The sequence below is a fragment of the Mustela lutreola genome, chromosome 2 (assembly GCF_030435805.1).
Source record: "Mustela lutreola isolate mMusLut2 chromosome 2, mMusLut2.pri, whole genome shotgun sequence".
Lineage (NCBI taxonomy): Eukaryota > Metazoa > Chordata > Mammalia > Carnivora > Mustelidae > Mustela > Mustela lutreola.
In genome coordinates this window covers 164,316,180-164,331,111 of record NC_081291.1, presented here as the reverse complement: position 1 = coordinate 164,331,111, position 14,932 = coordinate 164,316,180, and the positions used below count along the sequence as shown (strand labels likewise).

Sequence of the window (14,932 nt, the reverse complement as noted above, 5' to 3'; positions counted from 1 at the left end):
CCTACTTCTCCCAAGAGAAAATATATTGAGGATTAGAGCCCGACAATAGCTCCTCTATCCTGGGAGATGTGCCAGCAGAAATTATATCACCCATGTGTGAGGGATACTAAGGAATGATCTCTATCTGAGGGCGTGAAAAGGGGAGATCAGACCAGGTGATCTTGAAGGATTCCTCTAACTTTAAGAGCTCATGATTTTGTGGTTGCTGGGCTGGGAATATTGTAGGTTTTGTAGAGTCCTAAACAAGGGGAATACTGCCAGGTGAGTTTACCAAGCATGTGTGTGAGTCACACATGAGGAGCTGCCACCACCATTGCCGGGCGTACCTTTATGCTGAGGAAAAAAAATGCCAAATTCTGAGTACACTCAATGAACCCTTACTCGCTAGTTGGGTGTATAAGCAGTAAACTCTTTTATAAATGTAAAATGTTTAAATGTAGCCACATCAAAATAAAGAGTCATCCAGCAATATATGGGAAGAGACAAAGAGCACTAATTGCTATTATAGTCATAAGAGAATTACAAATAGAATATTTTATTTAAAAAACACCATGAATGTACTGAGGATATAGGTAAATAATTTAAATTGAACCAAGAAAAATTAAAGCCATTTATAAAACTAAGCAAACCACAGCAAATAATATTTCATTCATTATTTAAAACAATTAAAAAGACTTCTTAGATACATTCATTAGATGTTAAAGCTTAGAGCAATCAAAAAAGTTCTTACCATCAAACTTGTCATATTTCAAATGATCACTGGCTTCTGGCATAGGAAGGGTATTTAACCCAGTGTCTTCAGCATCCTCTTCACCATCACTTGCTAGTTCTTGCTTAAGTTTGGTGTCTAACCACTCACTGACTAGTTCCTGAGCTATCAACAAAACAAAAAAATTTTTAATATTACTATTACTTCAGAGACTTTCTTCTTTCACTGTTTTCATTCACTCAGTAAATACTGAGTACCTATCTTGTGTCAGGTACTGTGTTAGATGCTAAGAAAAGAGCAACAAACAAAAAAGGACAAATAAAACTTATCACCAACAAAGTTTACATTTTAACTGGAGAAAAGAGACAATAAATAAGTAAATCAGAAAAACAGAGCTGGCAAGTGAGAAACAGTACGTAAAGAAACGGAAGGTAAGTATTGACAGTTTGAAACTGGGGACTCAAAGAAGGCCTTTTTGAGAAGATATTTGGGCAAAAAAGGGAAGAAAGTGAGGAAGTGAGCCATATGGATATGTGAGGAAATCTTATTCCATGCAGAGGGAAAGCAGTTGCAAAGGCCCTAAGGAAGAGAATGTCCAGAGTGTTGGAGTAGTAGCAAAGAGGCAGTGCGGCTAGAAAGGAGTGAGTGAAGGGGAATAATAGGAGATAAAGGAAAGAGATAATGTGGGGATCAGATTTTGAGCAGTGGTTCTAGATCATGGATGATCTTGTCCCCCCGGTGGACATTTGGCAACATCTGGAGCCATTTTTGGTTACTGTAACAGGGATAAGTGATACTAGCATCTGGTAGGCAGAGGCCAGATTTGCTGTTAAACATCAGCAATGTTTGGTGTCAGTATTTACTGAGTGGTTAGACACCAAACTTTGGGGCCCTCACCCCAAAGATAATTATCTAATTATCTGTTGTATCATCCACAGTGCTAAGGTTGAAAATCCCTTACACAGAAGCAGGGGACACCAGTTGGGAGATAAATGCAATAATCCAGGAAAGAAGTGATAGTAGCCTGGGCCTGGACAGGAAGTAATAAAAATGGTCCAATTTTAGAAAGTATTGCTTTGAGGTGGAACTGACAGGATTTGCTGATGTAGTGGATATGGGAATGAGAGAAAGAAATCTACAGGGTTTCTGGCTGAAGCAACTGCAAAAATGGAGATGCCATTTACTGAGACAGGGAAGGTGAGGGACAAGCAGGTTTAGAGGGAACACCAGGAATTCAGTTTTAGGTTAGTTCAGTTTGAAATGCTTAGGAGACATACACATAATAATGTCAAACAGGTATTGGCTATACCACTCTGGATTTCTGGGGAGAGGTCCAAGCTGAAGAAATAAATGTGGGTGTCGTCAGCATATGGATAGAATTGAAAGCCGCAGAAGTGGATGAGAGCACCAAAAGAGGAAGATGGATAGAGAACTGGTTCCAGGAATAAGCCCTGAAGAACTCCGGTATTTAGGGGTTGAAGAGATAAGGCAGAACCAAAAAAGCAGACTAGGAAGGAGAGGCCATTGAGGTAGGAGGAAAACCAAATAATGAAAGCCAAATCAAATAATGGAAGCCAACTTCTATTTGAATTTTTTTCTTAGTAATATTCAGAAATCTTCAATATATAGGTATGAGAGACAATGTCTACTTTAGCAATATCTTCATCACTATCATCATTATCAAACAGCTCTATGAGTAGGACATAGGGGTTTCAAAGAAAAGTATGTATTTCAGCACTATCTTCATCACCGTTACCATGATCACATAGTGCTGAGGGAATGGAATGTTTCTTACATTAAATGAGGCCAAAGGCGGGGCGCCTGGGTGGCTCAGTCTTAAGCATCTGCCTTCGGCTCAGGTCATGATCCCTGTGTCCTGGGATTGAGCCCTGCATGGGGTTCCCTGCTCAGTGAGGAGCTTACTTCTCCCTCTCCCACTCCCACTCCTCTTGCTTGTGTTCCCTCTCTCACTGCCTCTCTGTCAAATAAATAAATCTTAAAAAAAAAAAAAAAAAGGCATTTTAAACAGGAATACAGGACATATAAAATAGAAAACAATGAATCAAGACAGTAGAAACCATGTAAAAAGTATACTAGCAATTTTATTGGCTTTCAGAGGAAGGTAAAGAAAGGGAACAGATATTTTTTTTAAAGATTTTATTTATTTATTTATTTATTTGAGAGAAAGAGAGAGAGAAAGAGAGGGGGAAGGTCAGAGGGAGAAGCAAACTCCCTGTGGAGCTAGAAGCCCTATGTGGGACTTGATCCTGGGACCTCAGGATCATGACCTGAGCCAAAGGCAGTTGCTTAACCAACTGAGCCATCCAGGCGGCCCAAGGGAACAGATATTTACTGAGTAACCCTGTGTACAATAATTCAGACATTTAGATGTATAATAATTTATATGTGAATAAGTCAGATTTACTAAATGCCATTCATTAGTAAATAGGAGTTTGCTATGCAGTCCCTCAAAAGAACAAAGAACGGGAACTGCCCTCCCTTGGAGGGCAGTTCTGCAGGAACATCTCCTTTTGGATCAGAGGCTCTAAGGCTACATTAAAGCAGAGTTTCTCAAACTATGTTCCTCAGAACATTGGTTCTTATTGAATATTAATAGATGATTTATGAGAGGAGAAAAAAGGATATTAGCCTTTGAAAACCATGTTCTCTTCATATACTAGCACTTTCCAATGTGTAGCACTAATTCCTCAGGATAGGAATATGGATTTCAGGATAAAAAGAGTTTCAAAGTATAGGAAGCTTGGGAATTGGGGTAACTAAACATTTTTTAGACAGCATGACTTCTCAGAAACTCTAAGAGGCTAAAGTATATTATGTATTCCCACCAGTGGGTTGGGAGACGGTGTGCAAGGTGTAGCCTTGCCAATTTCAGAACCAATCTCCTTTTCCCATTTCCAGTTCTAGCAACCACCCAAGACCAAGGGCCTTTATTGCTTACCCAGACCCCTATACCAGCCTCTCACTGAACTCGCTCTTCCCTCCTTTTCTCCCCTATAATTCACTTTTGTATATTTAAAATATTGATCTGCTTAAAACCCTTGAATGATGTCCCATCATACTCAGAATAAAATCTAAATTCTCTTACCAGGCTTATCGGCCATGTTAACAGGTATTTTGCTCACTCCTGCAAGCTCATCTCCATTGGGAAGTTCCAGCCACACTGGTTTTCCTTCAGTTCCTGAAGGACACCAAGCTTGTCTGTACTTTAACTCTCGATGCTACCTTTCCCTCTGTCTGGGATGCCCTTCCTCCATTATGGGTTAGCTGGCTCCTTCTTATTACTCAGGTCCAAACCTGAATGATTTATTACTGCCTAATAATTTTAAGTTTCCTTTGTTCTTACAGTAGAATTTGCATCCCATGAAAGCAAGGGATGCAAACCCTGTTCAAACCCTGTTCCTCCAGTGCCTAAAATAGTACTTGGCACAGGTATAATTATATATATATTTGTATATAATAGATTTTATTATAAACATAAGTTGTTATTATATATATACTTATAAATAATTTTATATATTTTTTGAATGAAGACATGCTATGAATAAATAGAGCCATTTAATAGAATAAATTAATGGAATAAAAAGAGACAGTAATAAATTAATGGAATAAAAAGAGACAGTAAATGGAAGCTGGCTTCCAGGACATGGCCGCTCTGACTTTCCTCCTACCTCTGTGGCCTTTCCTTTCCAGTCTTTGCTAGTTCCCCTGATCTCTTCATCCCTAAATGCTGGGGTTCCCCAGAGTATCGGAAACTAAATACTAAATTACAGAAGAGTAAATGTTTTGGGAGATAGGAAGGTTAGAGAAGTTTAGACTCTCTTCATAAAGAATGAAGTGGATTTACAAACTAATGGGTCAAATGATCTCCTAAGACTAGATCAAGTGATCATGCTGCAAGAGGGACACCTATAACACTCACCAGGCAGCTATGTCGTATCAAACTGCCTCTGGATGTGGTTCCATTTTGGGAGACAAAATGGGCCTTAAATATAGCCTTACTTATAATGTTGGAGTTCACTCCAGGATAGATCGAGGTAGGAAGACACAAAACTTGAGAAAGAGAAAGAAAAGTCTCCATCCTGTACTCTGAAATGCATCATAGGTTATGCTTTAGCAAGCTGTATTCTAAAGAACTGTTAATACTGCAGCAAAAACGTATTTTCTTACCTTCTGCATAGACTTCATCATGATCCTCTATTTGCTCAGATGTTTCCAAATCTCTGATTTCGCTCCAAAGCCTTCTGGACAAATTGGAATTTGTAGCAGAAAATGCTTTTGAAACTGCAAATTCGGAGGCTTTCTCCACCTTCTTTCATATCATAGAAAAAAACTCATTTAGATGACGACAACCTTGTTAGGGCTAATGGATTTCTTTCCTACTCATGAAACTGATTTTCTACCACCAACTAAGATAACTTCCACTATTCCATTTTTAAAGGAATCCTAAAGGCTTAAACACCCCAAATAATTTCATTTTTTAAACATGAAATTAATTGCAATAGTTTCCCAAATTTTAACATGTATTCACAATGTTTATTTATTTATTTATTTATTTAAAAGATTTTATTTATTTATTTGACAGACAGAGATCACAAGTAGGCAGAGAGGCAGGCAGGGAGAGAGGAGGAAGCAGGCTCCCCGCTGAGCAGAGAGACTGATACGGGGCTCGATCCCAGGACCCTGGGATCATGACCTGAGCCGAAGGCAGAGGCTTTAACCCACTGAGCCACCCAGGCACCCCCACAATGTTTATTTTTGAACAAAAGTTATTATTTAAACTTTAGATTACTTTTGTTTAGAACATTAGTGATGGGATCCTGACACCTGGATATTTTATTTTAAATAAAAAATACAGTATTATTAGCTCCCAATGCTACTAGGATCTGCATATGAATATAAAGCAGAGGCAGAGCAGCTACACTTCCTCAAAATCCTACCCCTGGAATGAACCTCCCATCATACATTAAACAAACTATAGGCTCAATGAAATTGGGATTATTGCCATCCAGAATGGTTTGAAGCAACAGTAAAAACATGGCCCAATTAATGGAATTGGTGGAGGTGGGCAAACTGTTGGCACTTTGATTTACCTGCACAATATAAAAGAATTTCTTTTGCAATTAAATCCCCGACTTTCTCCCTCCCCACAAACTTGGTCTCCTCCACATCTGCTGTATTCCCAGGCTTCCAACCTAGGTGACAATGCCATTTTTTCAGTTCTCAGGATGAAAACCTTGGGAGTCCTTGAATCTATTCTCTCCCTCTTAGCCCAAAACCAATCTGTCAGGAAATCTGTTGACTCTATTTTCAAAATATATCCAGGAGCTGACCCCTTCTTATCATCTCTACTGCTATCACCTGGTTCAAAGCACCACAATTTCCTGACAGGTTTTCTGTGATCATCTCCCACCACAGCTCAGATGGTCCCTTTGAAATGAAAGCCGTACATAACTCTGGTCAAAATCCTTTCATGTTTCCCTATTTCACTCAGAATAAAAATCAAGGTCCTTACTATGTGCTTCAAGGTCCTGCACCATGAAGCCCTTTGTAAACTCTCCAACCTTCTCCTTTGCTACATCCCACTTGACTTCAGCCACACCGACCTTGCGCATGCCTTCTCAAATGTGCCAAGCATGGTCACATCTCATGGCCTTTGTTCTTACTTCCCCTCTGCTGCACTGCTTTCCCTCTTGCCACCTCATGTCTTTACCCAAATGTCACCTTCATAGTAAGGCTTTCTCGAACTATCCTACATGAAATTGTAACCACCCTCCTCACAGCTCTCTCTATTCCCCTTCTCTGTTCTTTCTCTATAGCACTTCTGACCTCATAGCATATTTTACCCTATATTGTCTCCCCTTAGTAGAATGTGAGCAGGCATGTTTGTCCTCTTCATGTGTAAAACCCCCAGTACCTATAAGGGTGCTAGGCATATAACAGGTGTCCCATAAATATCTGTTAAAACAATGAATACATGTGGGCACCTGGGTGGCTCAGTGGGTTAAGCCGCTGCCTTCGGCTCGGGTCATGATCTCAGGGTCCTGGGATCGAGTCCCGCATTGGGCTCTCTGCTCAGCGAGGAGCCTGCTTCCTCCTCTCTCTCTGCCTGCCTCTCTGCCTACTTGTGATGTCTCTCTGTCAAATAAATAAATAAAACCTTAATAAAAAAGAATACATGTAAAATTTATTTTTTTTAAAGATTTATTTATTTGAGAGCGAGCAAGCGAGTGAGCATGCGTGCACACGCAGGGGGAGAGGCAGAGAGTGAGGGAGACAAGCAGACTCCCTGCTGAGTGGCGACCCTGACACCAGCTTCAATCCTGAGATGACAACCTGAGCCAAAGTCAAGAGTTGGACACTCAACCAACTGAACCACTCATGTGCCCCTAAAATGTATTTTAAAAAGCTGTACTTGGGGCACCTGGGTGGCTCAGAGGGTTAAGCCTCTGTCTTCGGCTCAGGTCATGAACTCAGGGTCCTGGGATCAAGCCCCACATCAGGCTCTCTGCTCGGCGGGGAGCCTGCTTCCCTTCCTCTCTCTCTGCCTGCCTCTCTGCCTACTTGTGATCTCTCTCTCTGTCCAATAAATAAATAAAATCTTTAAAAAAAAAAAAAAGCTGTACTTACCCACAGTTTATATTCCTGCCTATTTTGAAAAATATTTTTCCTCCTGCCCTTCATGGAAAGACTGGTAGAACCTCTGGCAAAACTTGCCAGGGACTTTACCTTTTAAATTCTCAAGGGTTTCATGTATTAAGTTTGAATTAGAAACAGAGGAATAAAGTTGAAAAGCTAAGGGTAATTTGAAAAAGATGTAGAAAACAGAACACACAGGAAAAGATATGAATCAGAAGAAAACATGATCTAATCAGGGTTAGAATAAAGAAAGTATCATTCATTCTTTATGAGTCACTCTGGAGAGATCTGTCTCCCACATTATTTCTTAGCCTCTGATGTGCCCAAATTTATGATGGTTGATATGGCACTTATTGGATGGTCACAATATGCTTGGCACATAGTCCTTTCCTTTAAGTTTTAAAATTCTAAGACAGCAAGATGAATTTCATATATATCATGTATGTATATAACATTTTAAATGTATATAACATTTTAAATGTATATAACATTTTAAAATGTTGGTATAATCTGAATAAATCTAATATAAAATGTTGCCAAATTCAACGTAGAAAGAATGTGACAACACATCTTGGGTAGTTCTTTTTGGGCTTTTGCATATTGTAAAAGCAGTGTCATAGCTAAAAATAAAGAAATGGTTTCTAAAGGTAAATTATTGTGATTTATTACTAGTTTGTACTGAGAGTTGACCTCTCCCTCTGCAGTTTTTTGTCCAATAACAACGGTGTAATGTATCTCCCTTCTACTTTTTATTGCTTCAGCCTACATTATAAACAAAGAACCACTAGGGAAAAAAAAAGATCAACTTTCAGTTTTTAAACTAACATTTACAAACAAAAAATGAACAGCAAAAACAGGATTGTAGATTTTGTTCCTTAGGCTATGAATGAAAGAAAGAACTCTGTATGAGAGATCATCTCACCTGAACTGGAATTGGTATAGATTCTTAACAAAGGAGGTAAAGACAGCTTGGACACAGGGGCAGACTGATTTTGGTAATAAAGAAGGACATGGGCTGGTACTTACAAGGAAGGGTTGTTTGCTTGGCTCTCACAAAGCAAGTGTTTGGAATATCACTTAAAATGAAAATTTTGGTAAAAAAAACCCCAACTAGATGATATTGGGGATTAGAAATAGTCTCTGGGGACGCCTGGGTGGTTCAGTGGGTTGAGGCCTCTGCCTTCAGCTCGGGTCATGATCTCAGGGTCCTGGGATCAAGCCCCACATGGGGCTCTCTGCTCAGCGGGGAGCCTGCTTCCCCCTCTCTCTGCCTGCCTCTCTGCCTACTTGTAATCTCTGTCTGTAAAATAAAAAAAATAAAAATAAACATAAAATAAGAGATAGTCTCTGTATTTCCTTGTTTAAAATATTACATCCTTACCACTTCATTCAAAATAAATATGTGAGAGACAGAAGAGGTCTATCTTAAATTATATTTCAATAACACAAAGTATCAATTTAACAGCTTACTATTTAAGCAAGTTGATTGAAGGACTGAAGGCTAGCCCTGTTCTCACTACCTTAGTGAACATTGAGGGGAAAGCAAAACTAAAAGTGACTATCAAAGAGTTCACCTTTATCTAACTACCACTCACCTACTATCTACTATTTATTGCGTCGTGTGCCACATGTGCAAGACACAACTCAAGAATCACTCTAAAGGAACACAAAGTGATTAGAAGAGTTTCTAATCAAATGTTTCTTACTCAGTAACTGTGTTACATGTAAATATATAATTTATAAAAAAACTATCTTAAGTTACTCCCATGATCTTATAAATACTCAGTAAGAGCTCCTTACATCCCATAACACACATCAATCCCAATGTCCACTCAACAGCAGGAACAGCAACTATAATGCACTCTTTCATTTCCTCAAGGCTGGGAGGTACAAGCACAACTTTCTCAATATGCCTTCAAGTGTAAACTGCATGTTTATAAATAATAGTTTGGGGAGTAATATATTTTTCAGAGTGTCCAATTTTTAAAAAAATCACTCTGTATACAAGCAAATGCTGAATGCAGTCTCTGTTGTATATGAATGCCAATACAATTCCCAGGGAAAAAGTATTAGAAGATGGGATTAGGTGGTTGAGGTGGGTCAGGGGAAGTTGTTCACTGAGAGGGGCACCTCAAGCTGAATTTTAAGGGAAAGATCTAGAATGGCCCTCCCAGAAAGGAATAGTATCCCATTCTTGGAGGATCAGTGTGAGTCAAACTAAACGGAAGACAGAAGGGGAAGGAGATTGGCCTGACAAAAGTCACATAGAGTATCAGCAAAGGTGTTGTTACAGGTTGATTTATATTACAGCTAGATTGACAGAGGGCCTTAAATGCCCATCTAGAATTTAAAGTTTTATCGGGTAGCATACAGAATCCCTGAAAGTTAAGAATAGAGAATCAATGAAAATGTTTAAAAAGCTTAATTATCAGGGTAACAGAATCCACAGGAGTAAAGAGACGAGTCAGTCAATCAAATCAGGATGAGGATAAATTGTAAGTTATAGTGAATTGCTGCATTTTCGGTGAGCTGCCCCAGAACGCAAAGTTCTACTCAAGGTCTGCCTGATTCTAAGTGACTTCAGCGTCCCTCTGGAAGACTTACCAACATTTCAGCCTCAAAGTTTGCTTGACTCCTGTATTCTAATGGCCTTCCCCGCAATCGTACTTCCACAACCCACTGACGTGGTCCTGAACCACATGACATAGAATCTTCCATTGTTCAACCCCAAAGCTGATAACCCCTCCCCAACATCAGCCTCCTGCCCATCTACGTCTTTTGCTTCCCTTCCTCTGCTACATTGGTGTTGTACCTAACCACAACCTTCATCAAATTAGGTCTCCTCCTCCTTTAAAGGGCCCTTTAAAGGGCCCCCTCCTTCCTACTCTGCCTGGATATTCAGCTACTCTCTTACATAAGCCTCAGATCTCTTGCATCTTTGCTTCTGCAGTGAAAACTCTCAAGCCTGGATCAATCTGCTCTACCAATTTTTGGTACCACATAAGATTTTGGTTACTTGATTCAGCCAAGTCCCCAGGGCTGCCCCAGTGATCTCTTCTGTTCAAAGAAAGCCCTTTCTTGACCTTCACCATGCTCCATACCCTTTCCATATATTCTCTTCCTTTTTCCATGGAACAAGGTCTAAGCTGACTTTGAGAGGGTGGTACACTCAAGGGGATTTGGAAGTCTTAGGTCCAGAAGTCCTAACTGTTCAGGATACCCCCAGAGCTGGGTTATATTAGGGAACAAAATCATTAAAGAAGACAGGAGTGAACAGAAAAGTAGTAAGAGAAGCATGAGAAAACAGGGTCATAAAAAGATAATGGAGGAGATTTCTATAATTTAAAAAAGTGACAACTGTATCAAAGGAACCTTACAAATTTTGAGGATGAAGAAGAGAACAGTGGATTTGATCAGGAAGTCATTTATGACAACTGCTTCTGAGGAGTGGTGAGAAACAGAAACAGGAGGAGGAAAATTACTGTAGACACCAGAGGATAATAAAAATGCAAGGGAAGGAGTCTAGACTATACACTCAAAGACACTGTATAAGAAAATGATGTACCATAATCAGAATGGACTGCAGGGTCAAGTAAGGACTTACTTTTTTTTTTTTTTTTTTTTTTTGAGATGAGAGATTTGAGGGCATAATGGAGACAGAGCTACCACAGAAATTTTAGAGGAATGCTAAAAATCTAACCGGTCAAGCTGTCTGACAACTGCATAAAGTCAGAGCAGAATTTTATCCTTCTCTTTCACTTAAATCTTCCCTTCTGGAGGGGACAGTAACTAAATGTGCAGCTGAGCCCTGCGGGGGCCTGGCACTGGGACACTCAGCACAGACATGGAAACTAGGCTTTGTAGGAGGCTGGGAGTGGGCTTCCCAGAGGCTGGCCTCCATAACAGCAGATCTGTTTTACTGGTCTTCTAAGTCAGACCTTCTGCAGGAACCAGGAAGCCTTCTCTGCGCCATCTATATTAGTGTAACCCACCACATGTTCCTATTACATCCTTAATTCTCCCAAGAGTTTTAAGTAAGTTGTTTAACTCCACTGGACTATAAACTCAGGGAAGGCAGGGATTATACCTGCCCCAAGCATGGTTTTATCTTCAGTGTTCAACAGAATGGCCTAGTACTTAGAAGGACTTAATAAATACTGGCTGGATAAATAAATAGTTAATAGGGATTACATGTGGCTTAGGTTCCATCTGGAACTTATAATGCCTGTCAATTTAGATAAGTAATAGCTCTTCAAAATACGACCAGGCAGAATGGTATTTTCCCAGGAAAATGCTGCATGATTTTGAAACATATGCTGCACAAATGAACTGAGTATGGCAAGATGCCAAACTGGCACTCTGAGGCATGCACCGGAAGTAGTTTAATAGTACTTTCAACTTAAATGGTACTTGGACTCAAAAACACCTATCTCAAGCCTGGAAAAGAGCTCAGAAAGTTAACCTAACTCAATCCTCCCCTTACAGAACACTCAAACATATTCTTCATTAGTCCTAACATTAAGTGGCCATTTAGAATCCACTTGAATACTTCCACTATAGAAAATACATCTCTTTATGAGAATGCCTGCTCCATTTTTGGCTCCCTCCAGTTATGAGAAAACTCTTACAATGCATGCACGGCTTTCCTAATGCATTGGTCCCATAGATCAATGTAACTACAGTACAGTCTTTCCAATATCCGAGGAAGGCCACCACATCCTCTCTTACAGCTTCTTCTCCCCTGCTCCTTTAGTCCTCTTCATAGGATCCTCACAACATTTTGAAAAAGCACATCTAGGGGCACCTGGATGGCTTAATTGGTTAAGTGTCTGCCTTTGGCTCAGATCATGACCACAGAGTTCCAGAATCAAGATCAAGCCCCATAGCTCTTCCTCCCTCCGCCCCTCCCCCTGCTTGTAAATGCTCTCTCTCAAATAAATAAATAAAATCTTAAAAAAAAAAAGCATGTTTATACTCAAAAAAAAAAAGCATGTTTATACTCATTTTCTTGTCATTCATATTTTCAGGAGAAGCAACAGAATGATAAAGAAAAACTAAGGAATCTAAAACTAAAGCAACACAGTCCCATGAGAATAAAAATAGCAAAACATGCACAAAATGGAGATCTATCAGTACTCCTTCCCATCAGATTATGTCTGACTCTTAACTCTCTATCTTAACTGTGCAACATCCTTACCTTAATCCAGTGTTCCACATTGTCAGGCTCAAAGGCAGGCTGTAGATAACATATAGAGAATATTAATACACAGCAATAACTTTATGAATTTTGCCATTTTAATCTATCTTTCTGACTAAAGCATATGGGAATGTGTCCTTTTTCTTTCCCCAAGCCATTTCATCAGCAAGTTCAGCAAGAACACAGAATGATGGTTGGAAGAAGAAACGTGAAACCTTCTCTGGGAACTCTTCTGTTTTTATCTCCTGCCTAAGCCCACTTGGAGATTCTAATTTAATTGGTCTGGAATATGGCCCAGATGTATCCTTTTTTTTTTTTTTTTCTTAAGCTCTCCAGGGGGACACCGGGGTGACTCAGTCGGTTAAAGTAGTGGACTCTTCATTTTGCCTTGGGTCATGATCTCAGGTCCTGGGATCGAGTCCTGAGTCAGGCTCTGTGCTCAGCACACAGTGTGCTTGTCTCTCTCCCTCTGCTCCTCCTCTCGTACTCTCTAATAAATAATATCTTTAAAAAAAAAATAAAGCTCTCCAAGAGCCAAAATAGAGGAATGCTAGATATATTCCTTATAAAAAACTAAATAAGCACTGATTAATGAGCCAGATTATTCAAAAGTCATGGAAGCAAATCTGCTTGGAGAAGGGTATGCCCCCTTCCTCATGTCCCTCTTTTCAAGAATAACCTGTAGCAAGGGGCTTTCATATCTTACCTACAGCAGGACTGTTGTTTGTTCCAATATGACTAGGGGTGGGGGTGGCGGTGGGGGGATGTGATTGGGGATAATCACTTTTCTGTCTTATAAAGCAGAAAATGAAGTAAAGATCATTTCTACCCAGGTCAGTCAGATATTAATCTAAAATTAGAAATCAGACCAGTAGGACACCTCCTTTCTTAACTCTCTGTAACTCTCAGAAGCTCGTAGAATTCCCTATAACAGTCACTTAGCAAATAGAGGTATGTGCTTTGCTAATAATTCAGGGGGTCTTTAAATAAAGAAGGGAATATCTAAACTAGCATACTGTCACATGGAGGAAGGAAAGGTGTAATACTCTTTCACTTACATAACACTTCACCTCCAAAGTACCTTAAGATAATTAATTAATGCAGCTGTACTGCTGAATAATTTTGTCTCTGCAACAAAGAAAGAGCTGATCCTATTAAAACATAACTGAACTTCAAGAAGCTCTTGTGCTTTTTCCTTTTCATTCTCTAGGCAGTAACAAGGAGTACTAGCAGCAAAATCCTTCCTTTTGGAGTCTTAAGAAACTGTCCCAAATTTTACCTTTCATCATCAAGTCTATACCCATGACCTATTTGGGATCCAATCTCTTGTGGAACTAGCACATTACAACAGGAGCAGACTCTGTTTCCAACTCTCTCTAGTGTTCCTATCTAACCCTCTGGTATCTGGGGCAAGATATTCACCAAGTGGAATATGTCCAGGACATTATTTAGCAGATATATTTAGAATAAACTGCAAGCACGATTGTCTAGAGCCCTAAGAATGCCACATCTCTACAGAATTTTTTTTTTAAAGAAAGTGTAACTTCAGGGTGAAAACAGCTGGTGAAACTGCTCTGGAGCTGGAAGCTGAGAAGCCACTCCATTTTGGTACTCTCACTTACATTTCAAGCATTTATTTTTGTGGCTGTTAAAAAGGTAGTCTGTGGAAAGCGCACACCGTGTGACTATGACTTTGCACATGGCATTTATGTATGTTTCAAGTTTAAAATAGGGTTACCAGTTTTCCATGTCTTTGGATGCTAAGGCATCAAAGGAGGTAACAGATATAAAAAGGAAATGTTGGCTGAATTAAAAAAAAAATTCAATTGAATCAAGTACTGGTATGTCTAATAACCACTTGCATTCCTGAGTTCGTTTTGATACTTTAAGAAAAATTAGAAGGGAGGAATATGAGGTAGAGGACTTAACATGAAGATCTGCCCTCTCCAATAACGATCCAAAATTTGGAAAGAAGAGAAGGAAGGAAAAAAAGATTGGAAAGGGAGGGAGGGAGGGTGGAAGGAAGGAAGGAAGGAAGAAATGCGCAGGAACGTCCCTAAAATTGTGGAGGTGGGAATGCGTGGCGAGGGAGTTCAAGAATTCTCTTCACCAGGATGGGCACTAGCCGACCTCTCCTGTTTAAGATGGAACTAGTTCTTTCACGATGCTGCCCACCAAAGTAGCAAGGTATCCAGACCCCAAAGTTCATAGGCCCCCTTCGCCAAGGGCAATGCTGTCTCCAGGGTCATCTAGGCAAGGGGGAGACGAGTAAGGATGCCCCTGGGGGAAGAGGGAGGTAGCGCAGCCCAGCCGGCAGGCCTCGGGGCCGGTCCCCGCCCCCCCTCCTCCCCCAGAGCTCCCGTTTGGGA

At 40.0% G+C, this 14,932-nt stretch overlaps 1 protein-coding gene across 3 annotated transcripts in view; it reads right to left on the bottom strand.

Moving 5' to 3' along the window:
* Window positions 1–14,932, bottom strand: part of CCDC191 (coiled-coil domain containing 191) — a 91,124-nt gene that overhangs the window by 75,993 nt on the left and 199 nt on the right. For 2 of the 3 annotated variants that reach the window (XR_009351132.1, XM_059164064.1), the window contains exons 2-4: window positions 12,564–12,602; window positions 4,898–5,039; window positions 731–874 (exon numbers count right to left, since the gene is read on the bottom strand). Coding sequence is in view for 2 of the 3 variants with exons in the window: in XM_059164064.1 (XP_059020047.1) it covers window positions 731–874; window positions 4,898–5,039; window positions 12,564–12,602 (325 nt within the window). In the remaining variant the exon portion in view is untranslated. The remainder of the gene's footprint in view (window positions 1–730; window positions 875–4,897; window positions 5,040–12,563; window positions 12,603–14,932) is intronic. The other variant, XM_059164065.1, reaches the window with a different exon arrangement.